The sequence below is a fragment of the Trachypithecus francoisi genome, unplaced genomic scaffold (genome assembly GCF_009764315.1).
Source record: "Trachypithecus francoisi isolate TF-2019V2 unplaced genomic scaffold, Tfra_2.0 Lachesis_group9, whole genome shotgun sequence".
NCBI classification, from domain to species: domain Eukaryota; kingdom Metazoa; phylum Chordata; class Mammalia; order Primates; family Cercopithecidae; genus Trachypithecus; species Trachypithecus francoisi.
The window spans coordinates 11,764,835-11,783,983 of NW_022681474.1; the positions used below are offsets into that span (position 1 = coordinate 11,764,835).

General features: G+C 39.3%; 1 protein-coding gene across 2 annotated transcripts in view; it reads right to left on the bottom strand.

Moving 5' to 3' along the window:
• Positions 1 to 6,570: 6,570 nt before the first annotated feature.
• NET1 (neuroepithelial cell transforming 1) overlaps positions 6,571 to 19,149 on the bottom strand; it is a 47,492-nt gene continuing 34,913 nt past the window's right edge. The window contains exons 1-10 of one of the 2 annotated variants that reach the window (XM_033208361.1): positions 18,526 to 18,826; positions 13,132 to 13,239; positions 12,562 to 12,729; positions 12,118 to 12,180; positions 11,693 to 11,789; positions 11,479 to 11,555; positions 10,520 to 10,777; positions 9,924 to 10,094; positions 8,745 to 8,931; positions 6,574 to 8,446 (exon numbers count right to left, since the gene is read on the bottom strand). In XM_033208361.1, the coding sequence (XP_033064252.1) occupies positions 8,040 to 8,446; positions 8,745 to 8,931; positions 9,924 to 10,094; positions 10,520 to 10,777; positions 11,479 to 11,555; positions 11,693 to 11,789; positions 12,118 to 12,180; positions 12,562 to 12,729; positions 13,132 to 13,239; positions 18,526 to 18,618 (1,629 nt within the window). In that variant the 5' untranslated portion in view covers positions 18,619 to 18,826 and the 3' untranslated portion in view covers positions 6,574 to 8,039. Of the gene's footprint in view, positions 8,447 to 8,744; positions 8,932 to 9,923; positions 10,095 to 10,519; positions 10,778 to 11,478; positions 11,556 to 11,692; positions 11,790 to 12,117; positions 12,181 to 12,561; positions 12,730 to 13,131; positions 13,240 to 18,525; positions 18,827 to 19,149 lie in introns of those variants that run through there. The other variant, XM_033208360.1, reaches the window with a different exon arrangement.

Genomic DNA, 19,149 nt, shown 5'->3' on the forward strand with positions numbered 1-19,149 from the left:
TTTCATGGACCCATTATGGACTCATAGCACCTACTGAAGAACATCTTGGTTCCTTCCAAGTTTTGGCAATTATGAATAGAGCTGCTATAAACATCTGTGTGCAGGTTTTTGTGTGGATATAAGTTTTCAACTAATTTGGGCAAATACCGAGGAGCAAGATTGCTGGATTGCAGGGTAAGAGCATGTTTAGTTTTTTAAAGTAGCTGCCCAGCTGGCTCCCATTTTGCATTCCTACCAGCAGTGAATGAGCATTCCTGTTGCTCCACATTCTTGCCAGCATTTGATGTTGTCAGTGTTTTGGAAGTTGACATTCTAATTGGTGTGTAGTGCTATCTCATTGTTGTTTTAATTTGCAATTCTCTATGACATATGATGTAGAACATCTTTTCATTTGCCGATTTGCCATCCGTATTTCTTCTTCTTCTTCTTTTTTTTTTTTTGTTTTGAGACAGAGTTTCACTTTGTCACCCAGGCTAGAGTGCAGTAGTGCAATCTCAGCTCACTGCAACCTCCACCTCCTGGGCTGGAGCAATTCTTGTGCCTCAGCCTTCCAAGTAGCTGGGATTAGAGGCCTGTGCCACCACACCTGGCTAATTTTTGTATTTATAGTAAGGACGGGGTTTCACCATGTTGGCCAGGCTGGTTTCAAACTCCTGGCCTCAAGTGACCACTGCCTTGGCCTCCTAAAGTATTGGGATTACAAGTGTGAGCCACTGTGCCAAGCCTGTATGTCTTCTTTAGTGAGATGTCTGTTCAGGTCTTTTGTTCATTTTTTAATTAGGTCATTTTCTTATTGTTGAGTTTTAAGAGTTCTTTGTATATTGTAAATAACAGCCCTATGTCAGGTATGTCTTTTGCAAATATTTTCTCATAATCTGTGGCTTGTGTTCTCATTCTATTGAGGTAACTTCTTTTTTATACTTTCCTGATTTTCCTAAATTTCTATGATAAAAATGTGTAACTTTTAGCATCAGAAAAAATATTTTTAAAGCTCTAATATTTTACTAAATTGATATTTTATCATTATCTAATTTTTGCTTTAGAAAGATCATTTGGCTGCTATATGGAGGATGGATTAAAGAATGGTGAGAGTTTGGGGACCAGTTAAAGGCTGTTGGTATTCTTTAGGCAGGGCTTTCTGCAGCTAATACTGTTCCGATAAATGAAGGCGGTGGGAAGTGGTAGAATTCAGAATGCATCACAGAGGTGACACAGCCTATTGATGGAGTGGTCAGGAAGCATGAGTAAAGTAGTGGAATCAAGAGTGGGTGGAGAGTGGCACCGTTTACTAAGATGTGGAAGACCAGGGATGGAGAGGATTCAGGATGGAAAAACTAGAGTCCTCTCAGGTCCTGTTAAGCATGAAGCACATTAGACTTGCAAGAGGACGTGTCAAGTGGGATCTGGGTAGCAAGTCAGGAGCTCAGAGGAGTGGTCAGAACCGGGGAGATGTAAATTTGGAAGTTGTCAGGTGTTGGTAGTGTTAAAGCCACGGGATGGATCAAACTCCCCAGTAGATAAAGCAAGATGTCTGGGAACTGAGCCATGGCTTTCCAATATTTAGAGGTCTGGAAGAGCAGAGGTCCAAAGGGAGAACAGGCGAGGGCGGTAAATGAGAGTGTGCTGGCGCCCAAGAGTGGAGGAGAAGGTGTTCTAGGTGCTGCCGAGGTTGCATCTGATGACTTACCCTTGGTAATAAATTACCCCTGGCAATTCATCAAGCTGCTGTCTGCTGAAAATGGGAGCTGGGGTTGGGGGTGACTTAGAGGAAGGTGGGGGTGGGGGTGGCCTAGGGGAAGCTGGGGAGTCAGCATGCAAAGGGAGCAGGGACATCTGGGCAGGAGTGCAGTTGTGTGAGCTGATGATGGAGGGGGAAGGGGGTGCAGGTTTAGGAGGCCAACCCTGGGTAGTGGTACTTGGGGGGGAATCGGGGGTGGGGAGCTTGCATGTTGAAGAGCTGATTTGCCCTGGGAGGGGGTCACTGAGCTAAGCATTTAGAGCATGGCCTGGGAGTTTGGGGTAGGGTAGGGTGGGGCAGGGGGGACACATCTCAGGCTGGAGGGAGGGCAGGTTGGACGGGAGCGGAAAAGCCAGTGCCTGGTGGCACAAGGTGGAAGAGGGAAGGAAGAACAAATACAAGGGTACTCAGATGCATTTAATCTCAGCTTTGCCACAAGCCAGCTGCCTGATCTTGAGCAATTCACTTGATGTCTGTAGATTTCAGGTTCCTCAGCTGGCAAAGGGGATCAGACTAAGTGATCCACGTGGGTTTCCAGGTCTAACTTGATAAATCTGTCCCTGCTTGTCCTGCCCAGTGAAAGGAAAACAAAAGCCCATCCACCCGTCCCCAGCAGCAGCTGTTGAGGAATCTGGATTCTATGGGAGATTATCAGATTTCTCGGAATCTAGCTAATTTTGCCTTACTTTCCGGTCTACTCAACAGCGAACATTTCCAGGTATTGCAATGCTATCTCCTTTCTTAGAAGACAGTAATGCAGCTAGCGCACTGACCCTTGGTGAAATTCTCAGGGCCAGGCTGCGTGGATTGCTTCCTTGGGGGACTGAGGAGCTTCCTCTGTGTCTTCTCATTGCCTCAGCTCACATGGAGTGTGGCAGCCACGTTTGTGTGGCAGAGAAAAAGGAGTTGGCAAAGGAAACAAATCATGGTAGAGAGAGATACAGGGCAAAGGAGAGGAGAGGGAGGAAGGGGGCTGTATTAATTAAGCCAGAATCCAGAGTAGCCTAATACGACCGCCACGTTGTAATGGAGAGGACAGCAAGTGTGAACTTCAGGCAGAAGGTCTGAGTTTCTGTGAGATGGTAGATAGCAAATGCAGTATTTTGAAAAGCAAAGGCTGAGGGTTCTGCAGGGAGGCTGAGGAACTGGAAGCATTTTAGATACCTGGAATTCCACAAGTTCTTTTTTTCCTTTTCCTTTTTTAAAGTGGTGGTTTCTCGGTGTGTTGCCCAGGCTTTGTGTAGTGCTATTCACAGGCAGGGTCATGGCTCCAACTCCTGGGCTCAAGTGATCCTCCCACCTCAGTCTCCTGAGTAGCTGGGGCTACAGTTGTGTGCCACCACACTGTTTTTAACTTCCGCTTTTTTAGTAAAGAATTCCCAATATACACACAAATGTGTGTAAAGAGTATAATGAATTCTGTGTGTCTGACCCAGCTTCAGTGATTCCCAACTTATGGCCAATCTTGTTTCATTTCTGTCCCAACCATTCTCCTCCCTCGTAATTTCAAAGAAAATCCCAATTGTCATTCAATTTTACCCATAAACATTTCAGTAAATGCCTCTATGACTCTAATCACAGTGCCATTGTTAAACACAAAAATCTAACAGTAACCACTTGACTTTAAATATACACTTAGTGCTGGATATTTTCTTATTTAAAAAGTTTGATTTAGCTCTAAATGAGGGCCATGCATTGCAATGGTCTCTTAGAGAGATGGAGGGGAATCTATGACTTTTTTTCCAGTTTCTATTTCATTGAAGAAATTCTGCTTGTTTTAGTTTCCTGGAGATCAGATTCAGGTGTGACCTTGGCAGGACTTAGCTGAGATGCAGGTCCCTTGGGAGGTAGTGGTCTGTGTGTTCTGTGCCCTTACTGATGACCTTTCCATGCGTCAGGGTTATGAGATGGTGATACTCTGCCATTCCTTCGTTGATTAGCTGGGATACTGCTATGCAGAGGATCTCCCCTATGTTAGCTATTTGGTTGCTTGCTCTGAGGGATGGCGCATAGATGAAATGGTAGGATAAATGCCTGATTTTCCTTTATTAACCAGTTTTCAAAGCCCTACATTGGTTCCCTGAGATACTCCAAAGGAAATCAAAATTTTTATTTTGTAAAGAAACATTCTGTAGCTATAGGCTTAAATGTGTCTGATGTTTCAATCCATGGTAGTCATTATCCTAATGAGCTCTAATTGTCTCAAGCACTTTTAAATTAATGCCCCACTTGTCCTGAGACACCTGTGCATCTCCGTGCAGGACCGTGTCATTCCAGGCTTAGGAAAGGCACCTGGTTTCACTCAAGTCTGCATTCATCCGTCTCACGAGCAGCCCAACTTCTAAGAAAACAGGCACATTCCTTGAGTGAACAGGTCTTAGAAGCGGGAAGTATTCTGAAGCTAAGGCTATGTGGTATCAAATTGAAAGTACTTTACAAAAGCATACTTGATATTTTTATATTATCCCAAAGAAACATTCAGCACGGCTGAGCGCGTCACAAGTGTGACTTAGCAGACCCGTGAGAAATGTGAAAGATTAACGTTGTTGACTCTTCTTTATATGACAAATGTGATGTCAGTGCATGGAGAACCCATAGGAACAAAGTGAATCCGTGCTCCCCAGCAGGTTCCCTGGAGTCCTGGTCAGGGCAGACAAGAGGATCTCAACTTTGCATCCACAGGGAGGTCTGGGGAATATCCCTGAAGCTCCAAAGTCATGTGGTGGAGGTACACACATTTTCCTGGTGGAGAGGGTCCAGAGCTTTTATTAGAATCTCAAATACGCATGCTCTAAGTGTAAGCACAACTGGACTCGAGTAACTGTCCATCTGGGAGAAGTTTTCAGTCTTGCTGTTGGTCCTGGGGATTGCTGAGTGCAGAAAAAATGAAAACTTCTCTGGGTCTAGGGAGATTTATTTTTGAGGACGTTCCTCCCACCCGAGTTAGACTGCATGGACAAAGGGGTATTACTCTTTCGTCAGTGTTCTCTCACACCAATTTTAAAAAGCCCATTTGGGCCAGGCACAATGGCTCACGCCTGTAATCCCAGCACTTTGGGAGGCCAAGATGGGCTTATCACCTAAGGTCAGGAGTTCAAGACCAGCCTGGGTCAACATGGTGAAACCCTGTCTCTATTGAAAATACAAAATTAGCCGGGTGTGGTGGCGTGCGCCAGTAATTTCAGTGACTTGGGAGGCTGAGGCAGGAGCATCACTTGAACCCAGGAGGCGGAGGTTGCAGTGAGCTGAGTTTGCGCCATTGTACTCCAGCTTGGGAAACAAGAGCAAAGCTCTGTCTCAAAATAAATAAACAAGTAAATAAAATTAAAGTCCGTTTGAAGGCTGAGATGTCATCTACTTTGAACCCCCAGGACTCCTAAGTGTATACTTTCACTTCTTAGCCAGTTTCAGCTCTAGAGATAGGCAGGAATTTAAAGTGGGGAGTATGATGAAGACAAATTATAACATTGCCACTTTAGGTCTTTCTGCCTCTGTCATCAACATTTACAGATGAGGGCCTTAACTAGGCATTTTCTGATGCTTGTATAATTAATTACTAGCATTATAGCCATATATATTTGAAACAAATATCGTGCTGTCTGCATACTGAGAAAAGCATTAAAAACAAAGTAGACCCAGCTACCACAAGTTGCTGAACACATCTGATGGGTCAGTTGTGTCCGGATAGATCCCAGGGTGATTTACCTGTGACCCACGGACGGCTAATAAGATGGCCCGGTTTCCCCTACCACTGTGCGTGCACACATCCTGAGATGGACCATGAAGTTTAAGATTTGCAGGGCAGACTCTTCTTTGCTGAAAATATGTAAGCACACCCACTGGAGAAAGGTAAAAAGGCAGGGAAATTAGACTGTCTTCAGCTCTGACTCAGAACAGGTTAAGGCAAAAACGAAGAATATGGTGGCTATATGTTGACTATATTATCAGTCAGTCACCCAAAGCGGGCTGCCTAGATGAGTGAATACTCAGTACTGATCCGAGGAATTCACAGCACTGGAATTGCTAGGAGGGATGCTTGCACACAGCCACAGTCAGCCCTCTACCCGACGCCCCACAATCTGGACTCAGTAACATGGTTGTGTGTGGGGTTGCAGGGGGGGTGTTGGGGTGAGGCCCAGTTACTTTTTTTTTTTTTCCTTTAAGCACCTCTGGGGATTGTGATGCCCGAAGACGTCTGAGAACTAGTGGGCTAAATCACTGACTGCTCTCAAACACAGGCGCTATTTCTGAAGAATATTCCTTTAATATATTGACTTAGATACTGGATCTTATTTTGACCTTTGAGGGAACCAAAGGAAGATACAGTTTTAAATAAAACATCATTCCATTAACAACACTTGAACTACTATTTGCTTCTTAAATGCCAGAAGCTGATGAAGGTTAACTCTGGAGTAACTATTCTACACACCACCTCTAGAAATGATTAGAAATCTTGCTTTCTGGTGTTGCAGATCACAATCATTAGTGTAATATACACTTTTTAATGTGAATTTCCAAAGACAAGAACCTGAGGTACTTAAATTAAAATCTGAAATTAATCAGGATGCTTTACCACTACCCTTACTATCCTATCCAGAAAGTAACAGGTGTTCAGTTATCTTCAATACAATTGCTGTCTGATTACACCATGTTCTTAAAAGATTTCCTAACACAAGACTTATCTACCTTTCACTGATTCATCAATGAATTTCAAAGGTTTAACTACAATTTCTACTAACTTTTGTGAGGCTCACCATTACCTCCTTTGCCACACCAGCATATTTTGCCAAATGCCCCCAATATAGCCACCAGGCAAGAAACCTTCAGGGTGATTATGTGTGTGCTTTTTTTTTTTTTTAATAGTATCATTCATTTGTACAGAGAAATCATTTGGATGGATCTATTTACAGTCTTTTCTGATTATCATTCCACTGGCCAAATATATTTCACAGAATAGTCAACACTGACTTGAATTGATCACCATTATAATCGGGTTTTTACTCTTCCTCCCCCCTTTCAAAAATGAGATCCCATTTTAACAGAAACATTTTGTAATAAAAGATTCACCAGTCTTTTTCCATCTTATGAATAAATCCACCAAAATTTATCTAATATGGTCAAATTTTTAACACATTTCATTGTTTCTTTTCAAACTCATTATCTGCAGGTATTGCAAACCAAGGCAAATAAGTCCACGTCCCCTCGAGCCTTCTACAACTTACTACACGCCCTCAAGTTGAGCTTCTCCTATCTCCTTTCACACTTGTGAAATGTCTGGCACAACCAGACATTTTACCTGAAGACAAAACTACTCTCTTTTTCTCTCTTTTTCTTTGAGCTCACTACCAATCACCTTCCCTCTTGCTTTTCAGACAACACTAAAACTTTCAACAAAATCTTTGAAGTGGTTTTCTTTCAGTAGTCTAGAATACAGCAAGTCATTTCATGGATCTTTACCCTGCAATGCTACACTTTAAAAATGGCAATTTTCTTAATTGGCTCAAAAACAGTATGGCTTGGTTTCACTTGGTAAAGTTAATGTGATTAAAAAAATATATACATATACACACACACACACACATACACACACATTTTTAATCAGGAAGAAAAATACTTTAAAGACATGCCAATTTGAAAAGGCATCAAAGTAAAAAAATAAAAGCAAATGCTAAAAACTACTTTACAATAAAAAAATTAAATAATCGGCAGGTTAAATGAATGTAAAATGAGGAATGTACAGTGAAAAACAAACTAATATAAAGCATTCCAGTTGATAAAATTAAAAACCTTCTCAGGCTTATGGTTTGTTTTCCAAGGAAATTATGTTTCAACGTAAAGTTTGAAATACTCCAGACATACATTCCATGTAGGTTTTGGGTGCCAATGTTAAAATTTCAAATTTTGCATGCAAGGCTTATCAAAGAAACACTGGCAGAATTCCAGTATTTGCAAAATTCTAAGTTTTGGTGAATACTGTAAATATTACAATTGGTATCAGAAAGCCATGATGAATCCAGAATTAAGAGAAAACCCATTTCATAAATATTTTGTTTGATTAAAAATACCAGGCTTACATGTTCTAAATAATTCAAGAAAATATCTTTTTTTTAAAAAAAGGCAATTTAACAGTAATCTGTATATCTTTAGCTGCCATTAAAAAAAGAAAAAGGAACAACCAAAAACAATGAAAATGTTACAACTGGCAGTATAAGGTAATCCTACAATGCTCCCCTTACAAGAAAACAAAACTGTACATTTATAAACAAACAGTCTCTCCACCAGTGAACACACAGAGCCTTCTCTACACCAAAGTCTCTTTCCGTTTGCCACCAGACCGGGCTTTGTCCCTCGCTCTTCGGATGCCAGGCTGTGTCTGGTGTGTCTTTAAGCTCTTGCTGTCTTCTGCCATCTCCATGCCAGAGCCACATTTGTAAGCGTTTTCGTCAACTTCTACCTGAGTAACACTGGAAACTGCAGATGCCCTCCTCTGGGCTGGGAGTTTCCTCGCAGAGGGGTGGTTCCCCTCATACTCTTCGTGTAGCTCTGGCAGGCCCTGCAGCTCCGGTGGACTGCCTGCCGACTGGAAGGGGGCAATGGCCGCCCGAATACAGTTGAACCACTGCTGCTTGTGGAATACGTCATTGGCTTGCAGAGTGTGAGACTGGCCTGGAGATGGGTCGTGGAAGCGAATTCTAAAGATATTTTTAGCTGAAAAAAAAAAGAAGAAATCAGGCTAAAAAAAGGTTTATTCCAGACAAAGTGGTCAATCTTAACATGACTCAATTTATGGCAATTTATTTATGTCAATGTGAATATATAAGCCTATGCATTATTTCTTAGATACACTTGCAGGTGTTCGAGCTGGGAAGGCCTGGACAACTCAATGGGTGTAACAAGTATAGGACAATGGAGCCATTTCATCTCTAGAATTCTTACAGGCAAAAACTAAATTCACTTCAGTTCTGAGTTTCTATTTCTTTACGTTATTTTAAGGCCTGCATTTTACCTTTCTCTGAGTTGCTGAAAGCCCCTCGAAAAGAGCCTCCCATTCTCACATCTCCATCCTGCAGGTCTTCTAGGACCAGCTCCTGGACTGGGATTGGCTGCCGGTAAACCTGGTAAGAGTGCCGTTCGTTCCGTGTGACGGGCCGAGTCAGAACCAAGATGTCTTGAAACAGGAAAATGTAAAGTTTCTGGAGAAATGGGAAACAAACTCTTTCTAAATATGAAACTTGTGTTTTTAAGTGACTGAAATATATTGCTAAAATAACTTGACATTATTAATTTCATCAGATTTATTTTTCGAAGATCTCTCTTACTAAGTGACAAATCTAGTAATCATAAAGATGGTGATTTCAAGGCTAAGCATGTTCTATTTGGAAAGTTTTTCCAATCTCAGAATAAATAAAACGTTTCTTATTGGTACGTAATATCAGATTAAGCAGCAGCTAAGTCAATGCTCTGCATCACAAAGACCTATTAGTAGTAACATTGACTTGAAACACTAGTGTTGTATACCACAGTTTTCCAACACAAAGTAGGGATTACAAATGCAAGCTGGTAAAATATTAATGGTTCTATTTTGTCCCAAATTTATACCTTTATAAATTTTTCCCTCATGAGGGAAAAATCAGAGATGTCAGATTTCAAATTTTTTAAACAAAACTCCAACTTATAAATTGGGTTTTTGAAAATCCATGATGAAACAAAAATACCATTCCATGACTGTACTTAGTTCTAGCAGGTACTTTTATAATTAGCATTTTAAAAATAAATTTGCATTCATTCAATCTGCTTCACAAATTTGTTATGTAATGCTAAAAACCACTTCCATAAGCATAAGATAAACTCTTAAAAGTTTTTTTTGAAGGATTTTTTTTATTAAACATTTTGGAACTAATACTGTATTTAGAAAGAAACCCCTGGCCAAACAAGTTGATTTATGCTTCAAAACTAAAAAATAAAGTATTACTGATTCTCCACTGAGACATTTAAGGCATCTTATTTATTCTGTAGTCAAAGAAACCAAATGTTGGCTTTATCAAGCTGGTAATATAAAATTAAAATCGGCAACCTTCTTTTACCATGTCATGACTTGACTCTTACCAGCTTGCTTCATAATGAACGTGTGAAAGTTAAAGGGGCAGAGGGAAGGCCGCTCTGCCGTGGCGGCGAAGTCACCTACATGTCCACTCTTGCTCCGCAGCTCCCCATGGCACAGCAGCACTTTGCTCGCTTCGATTCTGGGGTCCCTCTGCTTTTCATCCAGGTACTCCAGCTTGTCGATGTAATATTGGCACTCGGATTCACCTTTCTTCAAGTTGATATCAGAGAGGACTCCCTGTATTATCAATATCTGAAAATGATAAATAAAATTGACAGAGCAGCTTCAGTTTATTAACTCACCCTGCTTCCCGCAGGGCAAAAATGTCATATGGAATGGAAGAACTTTACAGCTTGAAGGGACTCCGGAAATCAGTTAACTCTGCCAGTCTGTTCATTTTATAGATCAAGAAACAGTCCTAGCCAAATTGAGTGATTTGTTCCAAGGTGAAAAGGTGAGATCAGATGAGAATCCTGTCCCTTAAGATATAAAATGTGCGAAGTCCAGCACACACGTCTCCTTATTGCTTGGTGCACAGTGTACTAGCGCGCTGGGTACTTAGAACAACAAAACCATCCACTGTGCTGGTGTGAAGCAGCACCTTCAGAAGAGAACGTTCTACAGCAGCCTCATGTATAAACCTAAAAAACAAAACAAGCACTTAAGGGACTACTTACAGCATCCTCCAGAAGCTGAACATCAGGGTGCTCTTTTGGAGTGTGTTTAAGAATTTCTTTTAACAGTAAAGGGTATTTGACTAGGCGACTTCGAGGGATATCTAGGAAACTCCAAAGATCTAGTTTTCGACTGAAGGGAGACTCAAGACATCGCTGGAGGAAGTCTTGGACTCTTGGATCCTGTTTCTTTTGATCAAGAAGAGCTTTGGCTGCCAGCTGGTTACTACAGTAGCCTCTGTAGGCATTCAAGCGCGGCAACTGAAGAGTAATAAAAGAAAAGGTATGATGTGTTCCTGTGACAACTGAGCACATTAAGAAGCCTGCAAACATGAAATACAAAATGTACAGCTATTCTTGAGAGTTTTAACAAGCTGTGGACATTTTCTGGCAGATAATAATGGAAGCTGAATATTATTTTAGCAATCATCAAAATGCTCTTCAAATTTTTGTAATTTGGCTAAATCCAAGTGAAGACTCATGACTTCTACTCCCCTCCAACCTCAGACGCCGGCAGTCTGTGCTCCCAGGACACTTGAGTGTCCTCCATTTGCCACCAGCCCTGAGACTGTTTACGTGCTTGGCTATTCCTTCACTAGGCTATAAAGGCAGAGACTGCCTTTCATCACTGACTCCCAGCGACTCCTCCTCGAACAGTGCCCAGCATCTGGCACGCACTTAAACATACGTGAAAGAATGCAACGGATAATCACACATAATGTGGCAATTCTATCCAAGCAGGAACATATTTGTAACACAAATCAACCTATAGCATTAATGAAGTTTTTTTTTTTTTTTAAACAGACTGTAATTTCTTATGTCACTGTAAACTTGTTTAGTTTTAATGCCTTATGTGTTTGTAGAACAGAGTAATGGGATCAAATCAATCTCATATTTATCAGAAACTCCAACATGGCACATCTGTAAGAAACTGTATCTGGCGTCAACAACTCACTACATACCCAGTTCACGAGAATGTGACCAATCTGCTCCACTGTTCCATCGGGCTTGGTTGCTTCTCCTATTCTTGTCAATAAATCTGAAGTGATAAAAAAGTATAAACACTATTAACAGGTTTATTTAAAAAATAGGTCAGCACTACATTAGAAGTTTAGACTGAAAATTACGTGCGTTATTGCTCTTTAGATTTAATGACAATTAAGTTGCACATCTAACCTTCATGCAGAGGTATGTAAGAGTCCAGATCACCAAATATATGCGTGAGTTCCTCTTCTGACATGATGGACAACTTTAACATGGGGTCATGGTAGGCCTGTCAGAGGAGAGAAATGTGTCACAGAGAGATCACATGAGGGAAACATGAGGGATCTATACTTGGAAACAAAGAGAATTAATTATATAAAAGCTAGCGTGGATTCTGTTTGCTACACATAAAATAAATTAGTATGTATTAATCCCCAAATAAACTCTCTTACTAATACTTGTATTTGAGGATATGTCTAGACCCCATCTAAAAAAATGTATTCACCAGTAGATATTTTCTATTTTTCTACTTCTAAAGGTTAAGAAAACTATCCTTTAGATTTTGCGAAATTTAATTTTTAAAAACTAGGGCATCTGATAAAAAGTTATTTACTAACCTTTCTTGCAAGTTTGAGATCCTCAATTAAATCCTGTTCACCTCGGGACATTTCATATATTGCCTAAAAACATCCAGTAAACATCAGAGGTCATTCCTTCGAGAAAGGAAAATTATATACAACTGATAATCACATTATTTGATGTTTTGAACGGCATTTAAAAACCAAACTCAGTCTGAAAATTGTAATTCAGAATGGAATCTCAAATAAAAGGTTGCCATATGTTTGGTAATTTTACCCTATTAGAGTTGTTTAATTTGACCATCATCCATCATTAGGTTTTGTTCACCATGTATTAGGAATTGTTGCTCAAACACAAAAATCCAAGTTAATTTTGCCATCGGTATCAATTTGCTGTTCTTTTGGGAAAACACGTATTTAAAAAACGGGTCTTTTTAAAGTGCAGGCCAATAAATACAGTCTTGGTGCTGAGTGCCAGCATACCTCCTGCCGTTTGATTTCTCTGGTGGTGAGAGACTCCTTCATGGTGATGTCTAGCATCTCTGACCACAGTGCACTGCTCCTTCTCTTGGCAGGGGTTGGGACGGTTGACCTGCTAGAAAACTTCTGGGCAGAGGCTGGGGATCTGTGGTCACCACGAAGGGTAAATGACTTAAAAAAGAAAAAGTGAACAAAAGAGAAAATAAGATTAGGAAGAACAGAATTACTCCCATTTTTTTTTTTAAAGCGAAGAAAGACAAAGTTCTGAGAATTTCTTAATGCAGAAAACAGTAATTTATCCAAGTTTCCACCTACCAATCTTAAATATTTATCAGCTAAAATTACGTTTTTGGGAATAAAAACTAGCCAAGACTATGCACTGATATAAGATGCAAATTAATATAACGAGGTTACACATTGTTCTGCAACAATATTCCTTAGTAGCATATTCCAAAAAGAAAACTATGTTGAAGCATAATAATGCAAACCTGTCTGTACAGCTCAAGGACAACTACAAATTCCAGGCTTCTCTAAAGTCCCCCGACTACATCACTCTTCCTTCTCTCTTTTTACCTGTATTGTTTGACCGAAACGTCTGACAGCTCCATTTCTTACAGGAGAGATTAAATTTGCCAAGGATGTGACACGAGCCAGAGGTCGAACTCTTTTATTGCTTGGCTCCTATAAAAACAAACCAGATGACACTAAATGTATGTTCAGGTGCAATGATTTCATACAAACTTGGACAAAGTAAAGCCCTCTCACAAAACAATTTTTATACATTATAAAATACAGAAACATGAAAATAAGAGTTGTTCTTCATTGTCAAAACAGTAAGAACTCTACTGAGTAGCAGTAACTTTTCAAAAAATAAGTGCATAAGAAAGGCCAAATATTTCCATTAGGGGAAAAATTAAAATTCAAACAAGGAAATTACATCCTAAAATCCAATAGAACTTTTTAGTTTAATGTGGAGAATAACTTTTTTTTAAAAAAAGTCTTATTGTTACGAAAATTTCCGAACATATATGAAAGTGGAGAATGGCATAATGGATCCCATGTGTCTATCAAGCGGCCTCCACATTGTCTGGTATAACAATTTGTTTCATTTTTGTCCCTACTTAAATATTTTAAAGCAAATCTCAGACATTATAGCATTTCATTCTTTTTTTTAATTTTTTATGTTTTTATTTTTATTTTTATTTTTTTGAGACGGAGTCTCGCTCTGTCACCCAAACTGGAGTGCAGTGGCCGGATCTCAGTTCACTGCAAGCTCCGCCTTTCGGGTTCACGCCATTCTCCTGCCTCAGCCTCCCGAGTAGCTGGGACTATAGGCGCCCACCACCTCGCCCGGCTACTTTTTTTTTTTTGTATTTTTTAGTAGAGACGGGGTTTCACCGGGTTAGTCAGGATGGTCTTGATCTCCTGACCTCGTGATCCGCCCGTCTCGGCCTCCCAAAGTGCTGGGATTACAGGCTTGAGCCACCGTGCCCAGCCACCATTTAATTCTTAATCACTTCCGTTAGAAAATACAACCTTTCAATAAACATGTCTGACACTGGAATGGGCTGAAAAACAGTGAAGCCAAGGCAGGGAGGAGTTAAAAGAGCACCCAGGCTCTGAAATCTGACTGGGCACAAATCCCAGCTCTACCACTTCCTAGGGCACACCCTTGGCATCAGTTTTCTCATCTGTAAAATGGGGCTAATACCAGCACTTCTCTTATGAAGTTGTTGTGAAGATTAAATGAATAATAGGGCTTGAAACAGTGTGGCACATATTAAGTTTGAGCTATTACTAACATATTTTAGGAATATTTCCATTTACTACATAAACACTGGGATTCATAAATAATTAGATCCTCTCTCAGTAATTAACTTAAAGGAAAGGTATACACAAATTGAGAAGAAATAGTTACGAGTCTACATGTTAGTGCTTTTAAATAATAATATAGCAAACACATCACTTATTCAAGGATTTTGAAACTTAGTAAAAATTGCATTATTCTGATTTTATCGCTAGAAAAATGGAGGCGTACTAGTACGTAACTCACACGGTTACTGAAATGAAGAATGCCAGATCATAAAACTAGCAGGTCTATTCTTTATAATGTCTATGGAGCACAACTATTTGTATTTTGTGCCTCTGACAATTGCGGCATACTTGACAAAATAATTTTGATGAGAATCCACGAGGATATATAATTTAAAATTATATTAAAATTATCACTGAAAAATAAGACATCATTTAAAAATAACAGAAGAAGCAACTTTTTCTAAAAATTCTTTGACATAACTAAAGTAATATAAAAAGGGGTATAGAAAATGAGTAAAAATAATGCCTTTAAACAACTGAAGACTATATTGACCATTTTTGGTTTGGGTAAAAAATTTTTTTTTAATTAATTAAGAATAAACTGACAGGAAAAGTTAACATTATTTGGAAAGAAATATAAAAAATTTGAATATCCAAAGAAACAATTAGACTCATTAAAGCTCCTAAATGTATCAGAAACGAATGCGAATTATCAAGGAAACTTGGTAGATAATCAGAGAATTTAGAAATTTGAAGGCTTTAAGAGGCAGAGTTGTAGATCAACCCTTCATACCAAATAATCAACTCCAAAGTAAAACTTTGAATATAAATGAACTGCAAAAGAAACCTTCGCGATATGCAATAAGATGGCACACGCCGTGCTTCTGAGGACATGTGTGGATGCCTCCCCCACGTACATCTGTGCTGACTGACTGACACACGCGTGTGCAGGGGCCAGCACAGGCATTCCTTTCCATTTAGTAAAGACAGCACAAAGAGTCTCCTGTTGGACTGAAGATAGAATTACCTCACAGAGTAAGAAATGCCGACATTTCACTGGAACAAAGCAGGTGTTAGAAAGTTCTGTTCTGCTTTTTGGGAACAGAGGTTAACTCTTCTTCCTTGTTTCATGCATAACAAATTTGACTTCCCAGAAAATACAATATTTAATTTCAACTTAAAAGTCTTTGCAAAGGTGCTTTTCCCAATGAATATGAATGGAAAATGTAGTTAGCAGGAAATACATTTTTGATATCTATTTTATCACATAAAATCAAATTAACGATAAAAATTTCTTATCTTTATAGGACCAGTTACTGTACAACTACTAACTTCCTGGTAACTCAAAATTATGTGATATTTTAAAACTACAGAATTTAGATTTAGATAAGTGAATGTAAATTTATCTAAAGCATACTTCTGAAATGAACATGGGTTTTGTTGATGTGGTCTCTTTAGGGTGGCAGCATATTATGCCAAGTGGTATTAAATATGTTCCACAGTCCTTTAAAAATCCAACGATAATCTCACTTCTCCACAAAGGAAATGCTACTCTTCAGAGTTTATCAAATCTAAGATGTCTTGGGAAGTATGATGCTTACTCAGGAAATACAGGTTGGGAGAGAGAGAGAAAGGAGGAGGGCACTTTGCAAATACTTTTGGGGACTGAATGGTGGTAACTTTCCTGCCTCACTCGACATATGTGAAGAATGTTTGGTAAATACAAAACAAACTTTTAGTATACATATTTTAAAAGTATGAGCAATTTTAATGACTAAAATAACAAAAAGTGTGATTACGAAATGTAAAGGTGTAATGCTGCTACTAATTTCAGGATACATATACTATTTGAAAACAGACTCATACATGCAACTTCTGTGGGAAAGTGACATGGATTAGGCATTCACAGGCCACCTACAAGATTGGGACAAAAATCTGTGTCTCTCAGAATACAGGTTAGGAATTGGCCCATGTGAGCTGAAACCAAAAGTAGTTTTCTTTAGAGATCCACATGAACTATCTTAATAATCTTGGTTTGACTATTAAGAACCTAAATATTTGCAGTCACAAAACAGATTCCTAATACAATATTTAGATAGGTCAGATGCAGCATTTGGAGGCGATGAAGGGTGAGTGGAATAGGCGCATACTGTCTCACCACCACCAAATGGAAGGCACCCATAGTTCCGCTGCTAGTATTATTTTTACCTTGGAGTCCTGGAAACATGTTATGGCAAATTCAAGAAGCTTAAAGAACAGATATGGATACTGGAACCATACTTTCCTCAAAAATAAATAAATAAATAAATAAATAAAATTTAAAAAAAACCCCAAAAATCCATAGGAATAAACAAAGAATGCCAACAAGCTTTACATGCTCAATGATTTTTCTGTTGCAGGGAACCTCTCACCAGGGCTAAAGTTCACTTGGAGGGGAAAAAAAAGTCCAACGCCCTCTAACATAGGTTTATGTTGTTAATTTAGGTTAATTTTTAATTAGACTATCTAGGTTAGCTAGGCAGTCACATGCATTATTATAAGCAATCTGCCCACAGATCAGGGTATTAACTAATGTTAGTAATCCACTCGTAGTTAGATTTTATGCATTAAAAATTTCTGGACATCTATAAACAAAATTGTTGAGAATAATTTAAAGTATTTTTCAGGTTATCCCTTATACCTAACCGCAATAACATGGAAAAATCCTGTTGAGAATTCAGTGTTTCGTAGAAAGGCTTTTTCGTCTAATGATGCCAGTTACAGAACATATTTTAGGAGGGTCTCTTCTATAACCAATCATATCAAGACACTGAATAAAATAACCAGTATGCGCCTGGGTCTATTCCTCTGAGTTAAAATAGATAAATAATCTTCTCTCCTACTTAGCAAAACCTTTAAAATCAAAAGAAAATAAAAGTTATTTTTAAAAAGATAAAAATAAGTTATGATCACATGGGATGTATTCCTTTTCTAGAAATACCCAAATTATTTAGAGCTGTGTCACTAGATCTAAAACCCTGACAACATTCCTAGTTTTCTTAACTTAGAAATAAAGGTAAGGCAGAAACACAGCTCATGCCTGATACTAAACAAAGGCCAGTTTCTATGGGCCCAACAGATGATAAGCTGCAGGACTCACACTAGTGACTGTGGATTACTGCTCTACTCAAAGCAAATGCTTATACATTTTGAGAAAATCGAGACACACAGGCAAAGACCAAAACCAAGAAACAAAAACGAAAGCCACACCACACCAAATAAAAGTGTACCTCCTGAAGACAGCAGCTATTTTAACTACCAAAAGGTGTGTTTATGTGTACACATGACAAGCAACTTTGCTGGGGTATAAGCTTTACATATTTAAAATGCACAGTTAGGTAAGTTTTGACATGTGTACAGAGATGGAAACCACTACCACAATCAAGAGATACACAGTTAACTGAATGCAGGAACACTATTCCTAGCATATAAGTGACAATGTAGTATATATTAAAATATATAGTATAAACAGAATATCACACAACAGTAAATCAAGATTACATAAAATGGCATAAAGTAATTTGATTTATATTGATAAATGTTCATAAAGACTAAAAAAAAAAACAATGACTTCAGACAAAGCAAGGAGGGTAAAAATAATGAGTCATTGGTTTAAATATTCTAACATGTCTCTTTCTGAAGAAAAAAGTGGCATACAGTGAACTTATCAGATGGAAGAAAAACGCACACCACGTCAGACTGCACTTTAGGTGCAATTTGTTCACTAGCATTGATTTACAAGAACAGAATTCTTTTCCTCTTGCTCCATTAAGGTAGTTTCTAAGACTCGATGATATAAATTCAAGTTAAAAAAAACAACAACTATATTAAGCATCGGAAACGTGACAAATGTAACCAGAGTAACACACATTTAAAATCTTTTTTTTTTGGTATAAAAGCTGTGTACACTCCAGCTATGCTATGTATAAACTATTTAAACTTAGACCACAGTCCCTAAACACATTTCAAGCTTGCACATAAATCAAGAACATACATTTTAAAAACAAGATCAAAAGTTTAAAATTGTACTGTTAATACCTTGTTAAAAATCTTAAAAGCTCTGTGGAGTTAGAAAACATTCCTTTTGCCTAATGTTTCTTTTAAAAGTCTTACCTCTTGTTCTCTGAAGGACTGGTTATTGACATCTAGGACTCGGATGGTCCTTTTAACAGGTAGGAGACCTCCACTCTCATCATGTGCCACCATGCTTCCCAAGTACTCCCTCAAACCTTTCCAATCAATCCACACCCAGTCAGCGCCGTAGCGACGCTAGGCAGAGGCACACGGGCTTTTCTTCCCAGAGCTCGGCCGCCCTCGGCAGCCACGTGCCCATGCCTCTCGCCGCGGCGTAGCAGACGCTTCTGAGAGCCGCAGGCAGCAGGCACCGACCCCAGGGCTCGGGGGCGGGGCCACAGCCAAGCGGGCCCTGGCGGGGCGGGGCCCACCACCACGTGACTTTAGTTAACTGAGAGCAGGGCACACCTAGGCCTCTCAGCTTTCGCCCGGGAGGAGAGTGAAGCTGGGTTCAAGTAGGACAGAAACTTCTCTTCCTGGTTTAAAATGCATTCCACAAGGAAAACAAATTGTTACATTATCTACTCTAGTGCTTAGTCACAGGGAGACTTTTCCTATAAAACCCTATTGCCTGGGATTAAGTTTAGTATGGACAACTTGACAACTCAAACAAGGAAATAGAAATTCTTGTTCAATAGGGCTAGATCAATGTATATAATGAAG